This window comes from Pelodiscus sinensis, chromosome 1 (genome assembly GCF_049634645.1).
Source record: "Pelodiscus sinensis isolate JC-2024 chromosome 1, ASM4963464v1, whole genome shotgun sequence".
NCBI lineage: Eukaryota > Metazoa > Chordata > Testudines > Trionychidae > Pelodiscus > Pelodiscus sinensis.
Genome location: NC_134711.1, coordinates 4,839,113 through 4,854,831, shown reverse-complemented (window position 1 = coordinate 4,854,831; position 15,719 = coordinate 4,839,113). Strand labels below are relative to the sequence as shown.

Sequence of the window (15,719 nt, the reverse complement as noted above, 5' to 3'; positions counted from 1 at the left end):
CCTGGTGTCTGGTGCTGCTGGTGAGCTGCCCTGCAGACTCATTCTGCACGGTATTTCGCTCCGGAAAGGGCAGCTCCATGGAGAGCGAACGGGCCTAATTTCATCTCACAGAGAGACGGTCCCAGCTCATAACTGCAAGGGCCCCCCTTCCGGAAAAACAGCCACGATTTCTTGGACTAACGGGTCTGCTCTGGTCCCTTCTACTAGTCGCCCATCTCACGACAGCTGCGGAGCTAAGCAGCCCTGGTAAGAATTGTGAAGGATGGACATGCGCTCTCTCAAAGGGGCAGATGGAGTCTTCCCCACAGCCTTTGGTTGCTTTCCATAACCTGCCTAGCTCCGTTGTCCAAACAGAGTCTCGACCACTGACTCTGAACGAGTTAGTCGGGGCAGGTCCTGGTTTGAGCAAGGGGTTGGACTCCGTGACCTCCCGAGGTCTCTTCCAGCCCTAATCTGGGATTCTGTGCATGCCCTGATCTACATCAAATGCTGGGCGTGTTGTTCAGCCGCTCTGGAAGAAATGGAAACCGTGTCCTGGAGGCTCTTACAAGTACTGCAGTACCACCACCCCCACCCCGGAGTGAGAGCGGCTGGATCCTGAGCGCTTGGAAACCTTGAGCTTTATTTAGGAGCCCAGAGGGGAGCCGAGTTCTGCTCCTCGCTGTGGAAGTTGAGCCCCAGAAGATCTGCCCCTGCGTTCTTCCTGGAAAGCTTGCCCCTGGAGCAGGAGTCCATTGCTGGGCAGAGGCGCCACCTTAGTGTCGCAATAGTGGAATTTGGGGTCAGCTGGGGAAACTGGTACAGCCCCAGTGACTTCAGTGGAGCTACGCTGATTTGCCCCAGCTGAGGAGCTGGCTGGATCTCTGACGGTCCTGGAGCTGCAGGGCTCCATCCTGGCAGCGCCACGTCACGACCTACAGGAGAGCTAACCCGCAAATAATGCCTTTGGGCTGAACGGCACTGTGCCTTTGAGAAATGGGCAAGAACAATGCTGAGGACCTCTACCTTGCTCTTCATCTTCAAGCACTTCGCAGTACTGACAAGCTATCCCTGACTGGGAAGCCATATCCGCATTTTACAGGTCAGTCATTGAGGCATAGGAGGGATAAGAGATTTGCCAAAGGCCACGGGAGAAGTCAGTGTCAGAGCATAGGGGTATGTCTACACTACCCCGCTAGTTCGAACTAGCAGGGTAATGTATGCATACCGCACTTGCTAATGAAGCCCGGGATTTGAATTTCCCGGGCTTCATTAGCATAAGCGGGGAGCCGCCATTTTTAAATCCCCGCTGCTTCGAACCCCGTGCAGCGCGGCTACACGGGGCTCGAACTAGGTAGTTCGGACTAGGGTGCCTATTCCGAACTACCGGTACACCTCGTTTCATGAGGAGTAACGGTAGTTCGGAATAGGCACCTAGTCCGAACTACCTAGTTCGAGCCCCGTGTAGCCGCGCTGCACGGGGTTCGAAGCAGCGGGGATTTAAAAATGGCGGCTCCCCGCTTATGCTAATGAAGCCCGGGAAATTCAAATCCCGGGCTTCATTAGCAAGTGCGGTATGCCTACATTACCCTCCTAGTTCGAACTAGGAGGGTAGTGTAGACATACCCTAGCTTAGGAACTCCGGAAATCTGTTTCCACCTTCTCTTGGCTTCCGTCCACTGGACTGGGCTGCTTCTGATCTGCTGTCTTCATGCTCATCCAGGCTCCATCCAGAGTCTGAATATCGCTCCCCAGGAACTGAGTCTTGGGAGCTTCTGGTGCCCTTGAAGAAAGCGCCCTGGGGAGCGGAGGAACTAGAAGGAAACCAAGAGAGCGAGCCCTCCGCACAGGCAGGTGTTTGGCACCTTACGCCGGGCCTGAAAATCAGCAAGTCTCCCTTGTCCCACCTGAGCCCAGTCGTGGTGCATGTCGTGCAGCTCTAGGGCCAGGAACGAGGAGCCAGCGAGCTGAGGCATTCGCCCCTTCTGGGGTGGCATTTCTCGCCTCCGTATTTCTCTGCCGTACTGCCCAGGCCTAACCGCCATCCCCTGCTTGGATCCTGGGACAGGCCTGTTGGTGTGCGCATAGCCCAGTGCCTGCAAGCCGCCCGCCCCAAGGAAGCCGGTGTGCCCGGAGTGCCGCTCCGTAAGACAGAGCCGGCCGGCTGGGGCTCTCGGCTGCAGGAGGAGGCGCGGCACGCTCCCAGCTGGGCGCCCGGGGCTTCTCGCTAAGCAGTAGGCAGGCAGGACAACGGGGCCGGCTGCAGCTGCGCTCCCCCACCGGTCTGGGACTGCCCCAGCATTGAACCCTCCAGGGTGCCATTTAGGGAGGGCGGGGGGGCTAACGTGGCCCGCCCCCCGAGATTCATATGGGGGCACTGCTTGCTTTTCCCCTTCCCCTCCGGGAGCGAGAGCTCATTCCTCTTCCTCCTGGCTGGGTGGGGAAGGGGGTGGAGGAGTGAGTGACCCATGCTGTGAACTACACCCACCACAAACCCTGCCCTGATCCCCCCACACGCCAGCCCCCACTTACATTTCTAACAGGTACTGTCATAGTGCCATCCCTCCACTCCCTGCCCACAGCACTCCGGGGTGTGGGGGGTGGTACTGCAGTACCTGTAAGACATGGGCGTTACTTTCACCTCTGCGCCCGACAGTAAGGAACTAGCGCGAGAGGTCGTGCGCGAGTGGTCCTGAGTGACCTTACCCTAACCAGCCAGTGTTCTCTGCTCAGCAGCCCTCCAGCAGGAGAGCATAAGGACCCGTGGTCCCTCTGGCTCAGTCTCCTGGCTTCCCAGCGTGGAAGGTCCCACGCCCCTCATGGCTAGTGATGGGGCAAAGCGAGGCCCCGTATGGAAATCCACTGCCCATTTCAAGCCTCCAGAGGTTTCTTATAGAGGGGGAAATGCGATTTTAGACTATTCTGGGAGAGGCGCTCCCTGTGTCCTTTTCCACTGAGCTGAAAACTAGGGGGTGCATCTCGACAACGACAGCTGGCCTGGGTTCCGGGTAGTTTGCAGCAATGATGCTCATCAGGATGAAAGCCACCCCTGCTCAGAACAGAGACGTTCCAGATCTGCAGCTTCTCCCCTGCCTTCCTGCTGCGGTCTTCTGCCTAACGCTCTGCTCTGCCCTGAGAGTTCGGAAATTATTCAGCGGTAAATCAGAATAACGGGGAATAGCTGGTGTTCCGGGACCACTAGAGGGCACCTAAAGCACACAGGCTTGGAGGATACTGACTGTAACACTGGCACTAGGTTCTCTGAATAAGCAGGCTACGGGAGTTGGCAGGTTTTAAGAAGTTACTAACTTGGAAAAAACTCCAGGATCTCTCCTGTTGGCATATTTGTCTCTATTTCACTTCCCTGATTTTCCTACTTTCTTCTCCAAGGGATAATTGAATTGCTCAGGAGCACATCCCATGATCCATTGCCCCTGTACTTCTAGGAGGAATTGGCACTAGATTTATGGCAGAGATCCCTCCGATTTTCGGAATTTCTTGGTGCCTCTCCCTGGAGAGGAAAGGCGTGTGGTTAAAGGCGTGTGGGTAGCAAAACCCAGCAGATCTAGGCTGTGCTCTGCTACAGATGTCCCATGTGACCTCAGGCAAGTCCCTTAAGCTTCTGTTTTCAAACGTGGCTCCTAATTTGGGGCGCTTCATTGGCCGGGTGCACAAATGGAGACACAGCACAATTTCTACCCTATATGTCTCACATGTATGCTGCCCAGAATGTCCCAAAACACGAGCATTGCATATGTAACCCACACACCGCGGCTATGTCTACACTTGCGGCTTCTTGCGCAAGTACAGCCGTTCTTGTGCAAGAATCCGCAGAGCATTCACACTGCCCGCCCGCTCTTGCTCAAGGAAATTTGCAGTCCGGCGTGGTAAGAGAGGGCTTTTTTAACAGGTGTAAGCCCTCTTGCGCAGGAGCTCTTGCACAAGAGGGAAGTGTGGATGCTCAGCACGGATTTCTTGCGCAAGAGAGTGTCCACACTGCCATGGGCGCTCTTGCACAAAAGCACAGCTCGCACATGGCAGTGTGGACGTTTTCTTGCGCAAGACTTGCACAAGAACCCTTGTGCAAGATGTTCTTGCACAAGCTGCGAGTGTAGACATAGCCCTAGTTTGGTTACTGAGCAATGCAAGTGGTACCTAGACCACAGCAACAGTTAAGATCAAGAGACCTCGACAGCATGAGCTGGGAGCCAGCTGGCTTTTAGCTCAGAGGGTAGAGGCTCCTATACTCTGCTTCAGAGGTCTCATGTTCAAATCCACCTGGTGGTGGTTACACAAACACCTGTGGGTCGCAGCTTAAGCCATTTTGGCGTGCCTCTCCAATGAACACCGCAGCGGGTGTGCAGTGCCTAGATTCAGCTGTACACTGACCACCACAGCACTTGTGTGTTGCCTACACATAGTTGGCATATGTGCTAGTCCCACAGAGGTGCATGCTTCCTGGATGTATCGTAGTACCACAGAGCTGGAAGACACCTTAGAAGGTCATCAAGGTGCTCTAGGCAGGACCAATCCCAACTAAATCAACCCGGCCAGGGCTTTGTCAAGCTGAGATTTAAAAATCTCTAGGGATGGAGACACCACTACCTGGTCTCTTGAGCAACACAGCAAGCAAACTGTAGCTAGACACACTGGAACAGTTCAATAGTGATAGAGATGTAGCCGTGTTAGTCTGGTGTAGCTGAAACAAAACCCAGGACTATGGAGCACTTTAAAGACTAACAAGATGGTTTATTAGGTGATGAGCTTTCGTGGGCCAGACCCACTTCCTCAGATCCTATAGTGGAAGGAACAGTTCAGTGAGGCTCTAGCAATTGCAATGGTTTGGCTTCTTTGAAGCAGCAGTAAAGGCACAGAGCAAAACTACCCAATTATCCTACTGGCGCCTTGGTGCTCTAAGGCAGGAGTCTCGCAGGGGTCTCCAACCTTTTCACGCACGAGATCGCTTCTTGAATTTAAGTGCAATCCAAGATCTACCTCAAACCGAAATACCCTGGCCCCACCTCCTTCCTGCCCCTTCTCCGAGGCCACGCCCCTGCTCACTCCATCCTCCCTCCCTCTCTCCTCCATTCTCCTTCACTTTCACCAGGTTGGGGTGCAGGCTCTAGTCTGGAATTAAGGGATCTGGAGCGCAAGAGGGGCTCTGAGCGGATCTTGGGGCAGGCAGTTGGGGTGCAGGAAGGGGTTCTAGGGGGATGTTTGGATGCAGGGGTGCTTGGGGCTAGGGCAGGGGCAGGAGGGGGTTCATGACTGGGGTAGGGTTTCAGGACATGGGCTCTGACTGGGCCCTGCTGACCTCAGGTGGCTCCTGAGTGGTGGTGCAATGGGGCTAAGGCAGGCTCACCCCTGGCCCTGCACCACTCCCAAAAGCAGCCAGCAAACTCCCTCCCAAGTCCTGTTGTGCCCCCCGCCCTGCTCTGTGGAGATAGGATACAGGGTGGGAGAGCGCTTGACGTCCGTGCTCCTCTTCTCCCTCCCCTGCCCTGAACAGCAGGAGGCTCCCAGGGATGGGGGAGGCAGCGCCAAGGCAAAGGGCAGGAGATACGCAGCAGTAGGAGGGAGGGGCAGCTGAAGTGCTGGGACTCAATAGCCTCTTGGCCAAACTAGTCAGGATCACCTGTCAGAGGCTCCAAGATCTCCCAGTCGATCGCGATGTGCTGGTTGGTGACCGCTGCTCTAAGGGATGCTGTTTTCCTTCAAGCAGGTTCCAGTTGCCGGCCCTGAGTTAACGAGTCCTGTTAGAGTCAGAAGAACGGCTGAGAGACAGAGGCACATGGTAGAGACCCTGTTCCCCCCCGTCTGTTAGGCATGAGGGCCAAGCCCTCCGCACTGCTTGGGAGGAAGTGGCAATGACTCCTTGTTGTCCCTGTCTACAGGTTCCCTCGCCTCATTCCCCTGGCATCCAGAAATCCCCGGCTGCATATGCGGTGAGTGACAGCCGGACCTCTGCAGGGAGGGTGCTTAGGAGAGGGGCATGGGAGGTAACAGCTCTTGCGGCTCCCTCACTCATTAAAAGTAGCTCCGAGCCCAGTGTGAGGGTGAAATGCTCTCTGTAAATAATAACCCAGCAGCAGCCAAACTAGTGTCCCTTGGCGCTGCTAAGAGCTCTTCTCTAGACACACGGAAGGGCCGTGTCCGCTACTTAAAGAAAAGAGAGACCCAGGTTATTCAGTGACAGGGGGGCAAGGACCAGCTTTGGGGTGGTTCTGCGTGTGCGACAAAGGGGTCTGTGAATATACACGTGATCATACGTCGCGGATGGAAGGCGGTTACGTGTGACAGACTGGACAGTTCTTCAGCCTAGAGCAGAGCAAAAATCAGGATTTCTGTCCTGCCGGAGCCAGGTCCCTAAAAGGGGCAGGAGGAGGGGGACACGGACTGAAACATGACCCCGCCCAGCACCGCCCCTTTCCCCATGGCCCTGCCCCCACACTGCCCCTTTTCCGAGAGCCCCTGCCCCCACTCTGCTCCTCCCCTTGAGACCCTACTCCTGTCCTGTGCCACCCTTTCCTCCCACCCCAGACCCTCCCCCTATTCGCTCATCTCTGCCCCTTCCCCATGTCACTCACCCTTATACAGCCAATAAATAGTGAGGGGAGGCGGCCCCCGTCTCCTCTGTTCCCTGGCCAGAACTCTTGGTATTTGTACACTTGCTCTAAGTTTTTTGTGGAACAAAAAAACTTGATTTGTCCCAAACAGGGAGGCTTTGTCTACACTGGGCCACTTATTCCGGAAAAGCAGCCGCTTTTCCGGAATAAGCTGTGAGCTGTCTACACTGGCCCCTTGAATCTCCAGAAAAGCAGTGACGATTTACTGTAAGAAATCAGCTGCTTTTCCGGAAAAACTATGCTGCTCCCGCTCGGGCAAAAGTCCTTTTTCCGGAAAACTGTTCCGGAAAAGGGCCAGTGTAGACAGCACAGTAGTCTTTTCCGGAAAAAAGCCTCGATCGCGAAAATGACGATCGGGGCTTTTTTCCGGAAAAGCGCGTCTACATTGGCCACGGACGCTTTTCTGGAAAAAGGGCTTTTCCGGAAAAGCATCCTGCCAATGTAGACGCTCTTTTTCCGGAAATACTTATAACGGAAAACTGTTCTGTTTTAAGCATTTCCGGAAAAAAGTGCCAGTGTAGACACAGCCGGACAGTCAGGTAATCCAAATGTGTAGTGCAACCCCCACACCCACCCTAGAAAATTAATTAATTGGAAAATGTCAAAATATTTCTATTTGAATGGGCTCAATGCATTGTCATATGGTGCTGCAGTGCATCATGGGCACTGTAGTTTGTCCTCCTCCCCCCCGCCCACCTGATAGGCTGGGCTCCTTGGCCAAACTACATCTCCCATAATGGACTCAAACGTTTGACTCCATGCATTTCAGTCAGAGGGAATCTGCCCTTGTGGAACAAAAAAAATCTCTGACCATTTCTGACCTTCTCTGGAGCACAGGTTCTGATGAGCATAGAATGCTGGATGTAACCTTTAAAGGGGCAGGTGAAATTTGGCCTAAAAGTAGGTTTATTAAAAGCTTGAACAGAACTTAAGACTGATATACATGTTTCCATGATTTTTTTCTTAAGAATCCTAGTGGAAACTAGGTCTTTTAAACAAGAAAACATTTCTCTGAGATAGCCCTGATTCTGCTACTCACCTGGTTCAGGGTCCTCTTAGACTGCAAAAGTAGGATCACTGATGAGCACAGAGATATTTTTGCTAGGGGGGAATAAAGTACTGTGAGAATCCTAGTGCTCTCCATATGGGGCAGAGTTAAGGTGACACAATTGTGCTGTGTGTGAAGAAGAACCTTAAGTAGGCATTTCCTGCTTTTATGTAAGTTCCTTGTTAGGTTGTTGTCTTGGAACACTAACATTCCTTTGGGGAGTTGTGCCAAGGCCACAACTGAGCACTCACGGCCTTTCTAACCATTGGGCTTAGGGCTCTGAAGCCTTGTGTTTCTCAAGTGCATGGGGAGCAGAAGTCACCTGAACTCCAGATGACCAAGTATATGAGTTGATCCTAACCTTTCACTGATCTTCCATTTCACTGCACTTGATCACTCTGAAAAAACAGGTGATAGGCTCCAGTCTGCTCTCGGTGCCCACAGCCTGGTTTTGGAATAGCTTCAATGAAATCCTTTAGCATCGTTCACCCGTGTTCAATCGGACACGGCTGCTGCTCAGGGACTCCCATTACATGTTTGTTGATTCCTGCCAAAACATAACGTGCCTCCACGTTCAAAGTTCTTTTCCGCATCTTATGGATGGAACAGCTGTGAAATATGAAATATTCGCATGCCACGATAGGCTTTCCTTTGAAAACCGCCTTTTTTTTTTTTTTTTTTTTAAATTCAAGACATATCCAGGACCTCAAGGCGCACGGAGGATTAAGGTAATATATTTATTTCACAGAGCTGTGACTACAGCTCGGTGCGTGTTAGCTGCAGCTGCTTTGTCATCACTCTGCCCGTAATCTCTTGTGTGGGCGTGTGGTCAGGTCTGTTTTCTTTTCGCAGAAGCAGGAGTCCGACACACTGGATCCAGAGCGGCTGCCATTCCAAGGTGAAAAGGTCTGAGATTTTCTTTACCGTTTTAACAAAACAAACAAACCCCTAACCCCATAGACCAAGGAATCAGATGCCATTGGAAAGATGAGCTCAAAAGCCTTTATTTAAAGGCAAATTCAGTTCTTTTAAGATCCCAAATTATCATCAGCCCATTGAGCATGGTTCCCTATGGAGTCTTGGAAAGTCATTCACACCGGAGCAAAGTGGGGTGTCCATTCTTCTTCCTGTTTATTATTTGTATTAAGGTGCCATCTAGAAGCCCCAGCTGAGGTCAGGGTCCTCCTGTGCAAGGTGCTGTACATGCATATGAAGTTTCCAGGCTCAATACACAATACTGATGAAAGGTGGGAGAAAGGAGGTAGCATTATCCCCATTTTACAGCTAGGCAACTGAGGAGCAGGGAGTTGAAGAGTGTAGCTACAGTTCCCCCTAAGCCCAGGCTCTGACACAGATTTGAGGCCAAGCCTCACTTCCATCCACACACAAATCGGTTCTGACTTGGTTCAGCAAGCACTCAGGACCTGGATCCCACAACTTGGCTCCAAGCCCGGTATGGACACAGCTCAAGCCACCGACCTGAGTCAGAAGGTCTGTGGAGTGCACTCCAGATGTTAGAAGCAGTGCTTTTTTTGTACGAAAAAATGTGCCGGTACTGCAGGCTCAAACTTGTTGAGCAAAGAAAGGGGAAACTTGTTGAGCAAAAAAAAAAAAAGCCGCGTTGGAGGCTGAAATGCAATCGCAGCCCCTTTAAGAGCCAAAACACCGCACTGGGAGCTGGGGAAGAAACCACCTTGCATCCCAGGCAAGCTTCCAGCAGGAGACGAGTCACCCCAGGAAAAAAGGTGTCAGTACACACGGGAGAAACGGCATTCCTTTTCTGCGGGCTGGGGAAATAGGTGATGGTACGCTGGTTAGAAGGGCTGTGAGCTCCGGGTCCAGCCACAGTAAGTCACAATGCAGTGGGAGGTCCCCAAACTACAACTCCCATGAGGCACCATGACAGTGTGTCCAAATCCAGATAGTACCGTTTTCAGCCCGAATGTTTCAATACTGATATTTCTACCAAATCAACATTTTTCTTTGGAAATTGCAGACCAAAAGCGGTTTGGGTTGCAATTTCCGGGGAAATCTCATTTCACCCAGTTCTCTCCCAGACAGGCCCCTCTCCCTGTGTCAGAATAACAGCCAACCTCCCATGTTTCCACCCGCACCACGAGGAAAGCACATCTTCCCCCTCCCCATCTGCTCTCTCACTCCATGTATTTCTATTGTGCCCATCACTGTGGCACCTGGGCGCCAATGGGACAGATTCAGGGCTCTCCACAGTCACTGCGGTGAGAACACAGGAGTGAAGAAGTGGCTTTTTGCTTTCCAGGGAGAAAAGGGATCTCCTGGAGCCAAGGGAGACAAAGGAGAAAAGGTACCTTTCAGTGGTGTTGTATGCATTAGCAAGAGTGTTGCGAGCAAGACACGAGAAGTCATTCTTCCGCTCTACTCTGCGCTGGTTAGGACTCAGCTGGAGTTTCGTGTCCCGTTCTGGGCACCACATTTCAAGAAAGATGTGGAGAAATTGGAGAGGGTCCAGAGAAGAGCAACAAAAATGATGAAAGGTCTAGAGAACATGATCCATGAAGGAAGGCTGAAAGAATTGGGTTTGTTTAGTCTGGAAAAGAGAAGACTGAGAGGGGACATGAGAGCAGTTTTCAAGTATCTAAAAGGGTGTTATAGGGAGGGGGGGAAATTGTTCTCCTTGGCCTCTGGGGATAGAACAAGAAGCAATGGGCTTAAACTGCAGCAAGGGAGGTTTAGGTTGGACATTAGGAAAAACTTCCTAACTTTCAAGGTGGTTAAACACTGGAATAAGTTGCCCAGGGAGGCTGTGGAATCTCCATCTCTGGAGATATTTAAGAACAGGTTAGACAGGCACCAGTCAGGGATGATCGAGAAGGTGCTTTCAAGTATCTAAAAGGGTGTCACAGGGGAAGGGAGAACAGTTGTTCTCCTTGGCCTCTAACGAAAGGACGAGAAGCAATGGGCTTAAATTGCAGCCAGGGATTTTTAGGTTGGACATTGGAGAAATTTCCTAGCTGTCAGGGTGGTTAAACACTGGGGCATGCAAGCCGGGGGTCAGAGTGCCTCAGCTGGAGCTCCTGCGGCTATGGGGTGGTGGGGGTTCAGGGCTCTGGTGGGGAAGGGGGTGCCAGGGGCTGGGCAGGGGAGGGGCGTGGCCTGCAGGTGGGCTCTATAACTTTCTCTTTATTCCTAGGGCATTAAAGGCGACAGAGGAGAACATGGCCAGAAGGTGAGAGGACTTAGAGACCAGGCTCAAGGACTCTGCTATTCTTACACCCTTCAATGCATCTACCACCGGCCCCTCCCGCCTCTTTTCGGTGCACAATGGGGCTGTGTTCGGCGGGGCCGCGTAGACAGAGCTAGCCACCGGAGACAGTCAGCCGCTGCCAGTCGCTGGCTCCTGTGTTTTCTCCAGGGTAGAGCGGCTCCATGTCTCTCTGTCGTTCTCCCCTTCTGGGCAGGGGTCATATAACTCTCCTCCCTCAGTGGCAGATGTGGCGGCCTTGCAGGCCTCCTTCATCTCAGTGGCCTGCAAGATTGTCGTAACCAAGACGGTTTCCGGGGACAGGGCAGTTTTGATCACCATGCTTGCACATCTAGGATGGGGAGGGGGTGTGCCGATTGCACCATTGCCGCGCCGTGATTGGCTGCAGAGGGAGCGCACTGGGTCTCAGTCAGCGCTGTAAGCGATCCGCCTGCCCCTCACTCCACGTGCCCTGTGTGAGGTAGTGGGGATTTTGCCCACTCTGGTAGTGCTCTGTGTTCAATCTCTGGTTTTGCATTCCCTGGTTGCTTTGTTGTCCTTTATGGGTGTGTCTAGACGACAGGGTTTTTTTGAAAAAACTTCCCCCGTGTCTAGACTGACGCCGCGTTCTTTAGAAAGTAAATCGGAAGAACGCGGCAGGTTTTTTTTCGACCGCGGAAAACCTCGTTTGACGAGGAAGAACGCCTTTTTCCAAAAGTGCTCTTTCGAAAAACGGCGCTATGTCATGCAAACTGTGCTTTTTCGAAAGAGGGCATCCAGACTGCCTGGGTGCTCTCTTTCGAAAAAGCGGCTTGCTTTTTCGAAAGTCCTGGTTGTTGTCTAGACACTCTTTCAAAAGAGGCTTGTAGTCTAGACATAGCCTTCATGATTCCACTGTCCTGTGCTGTTCTAGAGTAACTGTGGGTGTGGGTGTGCGTGATGGAGTAACTGTGTGTGTGGGGGGGGTGATGGAGTAAATGTGTGTGTGGGGGGGTGATGGAGTAACTGTGTGTGGGGGGGGTGATGGAGTAACTGTGTGTGGGGGGGTGATGGAGTAACTCTGTGTGGGTGGGTGGGTGTGAGGAGGTATGATGGAGTAACTGTGTGGGGGTGTGATGGAGTAACTGTGTGGGTGTGGGGGGGGTGATGGAGTAACTGTGTGTGGGTGGGTGGGTGTGAGGGGGTATGATGGAGTAACTTTGTGTGCGTGTGTGAGAGAGAGAGAGAGAGAGAGAGAGAGAGATGAGGAGGGGAAGTCTGGACAGGACTCACTGTGGAAGTATGTCCGTCTCTCACATCCTGAGGACCAGGTGAGAGCAGATAACACCTTAGGTGGAGAAGCAGGACAAAGCAGGAGGTGGGGCTGCCTAGAGGGCTGGGTGATGAGCTGCTGGGAGTGAGAGTTAGTTTTTTCGGCTGGCTGGGGGAGAAGGGAGCCGAGGGGGCTGGGACAGGGGCCCCGAACTGGGTCTCTGGGCCCCCCTTTTCCCCAAGATGGATTGTGCTGAATGCTCCTGGCTCCTGGAACAGAATGGGACGCATACAGCCCAGGGGCCGCAGGTTACCCACCCCTGTCTGTCCTCCATCTATCAGGCATCGTGGGTGGGTTCTATCCATCCTGTCCCTGGAGTACTGACTTCAGGGGGGGCTGGACTGGGCCTTGAGGGTCCATCTGCACCGCAGCGTTATTTCAGAATAACGACCGTTATTCCAAAATAACGATGCACGCACGTCTGCACGGCAAGCGCGTTATTTCGAAATCAGAGCGAAAGAATGGGCGGCTTATTCCGAAATCTGCAACCCGCATTCTACGAGAAGCAACGCCTCTTCCGAAATCGTTATTTCGAAATGAATGTGCCGCGCCGACGTAGCCTAAGTGAGCAGCACGTGACTACGTCAGATGTGGACGGGCCCGTGATAAAGGAGGCGGCGCATTTGTGATGGTCCTTAACCTCCCCCTCTTGTCTCTGTTTCCAGGGAGAGCCAGGAATTGGATTCAGAGGCCCCGTTGGTCAGGCTGGGCCCCCCGGGTATAAGGTAAGAGGTCGGGGTCTCTCTTTGTGCACACATCATCCTTTTGTGCCCCTTGCTAATCCAGCCACTGGGGGGGTTGCTGGGGCTTGCCGGGGGGGCTACCAAAGCCAGGCGAGGCTCCAGTGGGAAAGACCTCCCATGTGTTCCCCACACACAGCTCCAGGGAGCCATCTCCTGCCTGGCGCCGGCTCACATCCGACGCTTCCTCCGGGGCGGGCAGCGGAGGGTTGTGTTGCTGTTGCCAGTGTGATGCTGCTGAATCGGGGTGGAGGGTACTAGTTAGGCTCCCAGGTCAGGGTTAAGACACAGTGTGGGGCATCTGGGCTGCCATCGGTGGGTGCTGCTGCAGGGCAGGGTGGGAGTGGGAGCTGCGTGGGGCGATGGGGGGTGTTGCAGGGTGTCACGTTGGCAGCATTGTACAGAGACGTGCCCGTCGGCCATGTGCCTGGCACTGGCCAGTATCCCCGGGCCCTGCCTTGCATGGGCACTCCGTGGGTTGCCAGCTAAACCCGGAGCCGAGAAGCCCTTGCAACCCCCTACGAGGGGTGGCGGCAACGAGCCATGTTGCCGGGGAGCCCGCTGCTCGCATTGTGACTACACCTGCGTGTGATTCCTTCACAACAGGGGGAGCCGGGGGCCCCGGGGCCTCCGGGTGTGCAGGGCCTGCAGGGCATTCGCGGCAACCCTGGCATCTCCGGATCGCCGGGAGAGAGAGGAGGCCCGGGTCCGCCGGGGGTGCCAGGGCAGAAGGTAGGTGATGTGACAGAGGTACCAGAGCGCGAGTGCAGTAGCGTCGGGCGTGGAGGGGGCGGCATTGTATCCCCACGACGGGGGACAGTCAGTCCCAAGGACCACCCCCGGTCACCCAACCCCTGCTGAAATCTTGCCTGTGCGATCCCCGAGGCAGAGCTGTTCTCAGCACGCAGAGCCTCCTCCCTGGGAAGTGACTGTCAGCCTGACCCAGGCCAGACTCCCGGCGGATGAGACCCGGTGCTACCAGCGCAGCAGTTACAGCGGGGGGGCTTGGCTCTCGTGTTGCGAGCGAACAACAGCCTGACGCACGGGGTGGCTGAGGTTGGGCCGTTCCTTCACTCCGCTCTTCCACCCCACACAACAGTCCCCGGTGGTGAAGCCCTGGGGCACCTGTAGCTAATGTTAGACCACGTCAGACAGTCCAGCCCAGGGAAAACACACGGTGACCCCCTCCCGAACACTGCCCCGCTTGCATGGTGCCCGGTCGCGGGTCCCACTTGGCCCCTCCGCCCCACAGTTATTAGCCCTCCGAGGCTGAAGCTGCAAGGGGCCACGGACGCTGACTTGGAGAAGCTCACCTGAGAGATTCCAGCCTCAAGCCCAGACTGGTCTGTGCGCTGGAGCATCGCGTGTCTCTGTCAGCGTGCGCGGTGGCAGCCCGCCGGAGAATTCCAAAGGACCCACCCAGCTGTCCAACCTAGGGACGGCCAGGCTGGATCGGACCCATCTGTCTGGCCCAGTAGCCAAGGTTTCTCCCTTGGGTGGATCCCCAGAGCTCACTGCAGCACCAGCCCTCTAAGGGGTCTATGTCAATGGTTCCCAAATTTTTTGGCATCACGCCCCCCTTTTTGATTTTTGAAAAACCCTCCCCCCAAAAAATAGCAGCAAAACTTGTTGAGAAGAGGGGGGGGGGGAAAGGAACTGAGCAGTGCAGCAAAACTTGATGGGGGGGGAGGCTGGGTCGCCTCGCGCCCCCCCCCCCCCCCGGCATTTCTTCATGCCCGCCCCAGTTTGGGAACCCATGGTCTATGTGGAAAAGTTCCTAGAAAAGTTCAGAGTTGCTGAGCGTGATCGGGGGCGGGGGGGGTTTAGAGGCCGATCATCAGCCGCCTCCTCTATTAACCCAGCTCCTTGCCCAGTTTCCTGATGATTAATGCTTCTGCTAATGTCAAGGTCATTTACAGGCCAGGTTGCTCTCTCTAGCACTCTCAGGGGACACTGGAGGGGGGGGACACTGGAGGGGGGGGACACTGGAGGGGGGGGGACACCCCACCCCCACTCCTCCATGTACAAAGAGGCTCGCCCACCGAGTTCTCTCCCTCTTAATGGCTTCTCTGTTTGAAGGGGGAACGTGGTAAGAGAGGCAGGAATGGATCCGCTGGGCCAGCAGGACCTCCAGGGCCCGCGGGAAAGCAGGTGACCTTTGCTTTTCAATCCTGAGCTCATTTGAGCTGTGAAGGGAAACAGCTGGTAACATCTGCCCTACGTTGCACCAGCGCAGTGCTGCCTGGGTCATTCACTGTCCGGCTGGCAGGCTCCCTCCTAGCCTCCCTGCTGGGTGGCCCCCTCCAGCTTCTACATATGGGGGTAGCCATTGGGCTCTGCACGCTGCCTGTGCCCCAAGTGTCACTCCCTCAGCTCCCATTGGCCGCGAACCGGGACCAATGGGAGCTGCAGGGCAGGGACTGTACACAGGGCTGCCTGGCTGCTCCTCTGCCTAGGAGCTAGAGGGGGGCCATGCTGCTGCTTCCGGGAGCTGCTTGCGGTGCTACCTAGTGGCTGCACCCCTGAGCTTCCCCCACACGTCAATCCCTGTCCCAGCCCCAATCCCCCCTAGTCCTACCCCAGAATCCCCACCCCCTAGCCAGAGCCCTCAGACCCCTCCCCACACACACCCCAACCCCCTACCCTACTCCTAATCCCACTCCTGCCCTCTGAACCCAGCCCAGAGCCCCCTCCTGCACCCCAATCCCCTACCCTAGTCCTGATCCCTTTCCCACTCTCCAAACTCCTTGGCCCCAGCCCGGAACACCCTGCTGTACCCATCCCCTCATCGCCA

At 54.6% G+C, this 15,719-nt stretch overlaps 1 protein-coding gene across 24 annotated transcripts in view; it reads left to right on the top strand.

Moving 5' to 3' along the window:
• LOC102464061 (uncharacterized) overlaps positions 1-15,719 on the top strand; it is a 274,304-nt gene that overhangs the window by 165,015 nt on the left and 93,570 nt on the right. For 21 of the 24 annotated variants that reach the window (XR_012902993.1, XM_075925546.1, XM_075925539.1 and 18 more), the window contains 9 exons: positions 5,699-5,773; positions 5,874-5,924; positions 8,346-8,381; positions 8,506-8,559; positions 9,932-9,976; positions 10,823-10,858; positions 12,851-12,910; positions 13,532-13,657; positions 15,005-15,076. Coding sequence is in view for 23 of the 24 variants with exons in the window: in XM_075925546.1 (XP_075781661.1) it covers positions 5,699-5,773; positions 5,874-5,924; positions 8,346-8,381; positions 8,506-8,559; positions 9,932-9,976; positions 10,823-10,858; positions 12,851-12,910; positions 13,532-13,657; positions 15,005-15,076 (555 nt within the window). In the remaining variant the exon portion in view is untranslated. The remainder of the gene's footprint in view (positions 1-5,698; positions 5,774-5,873; positions 5,925-8,345; positions 8,382-8,505; positions 8,560-9,931; positions 9,977-10,822; positions 10,859-12,850; positions 12,911-13,531; positions 13,658-15,004; positions 15,077-15,719) is intronic. The other 3 variants (XM_075925474.1, XM_075925526.1, XM_075925522.1) reach the window with 3 other exon arrangements.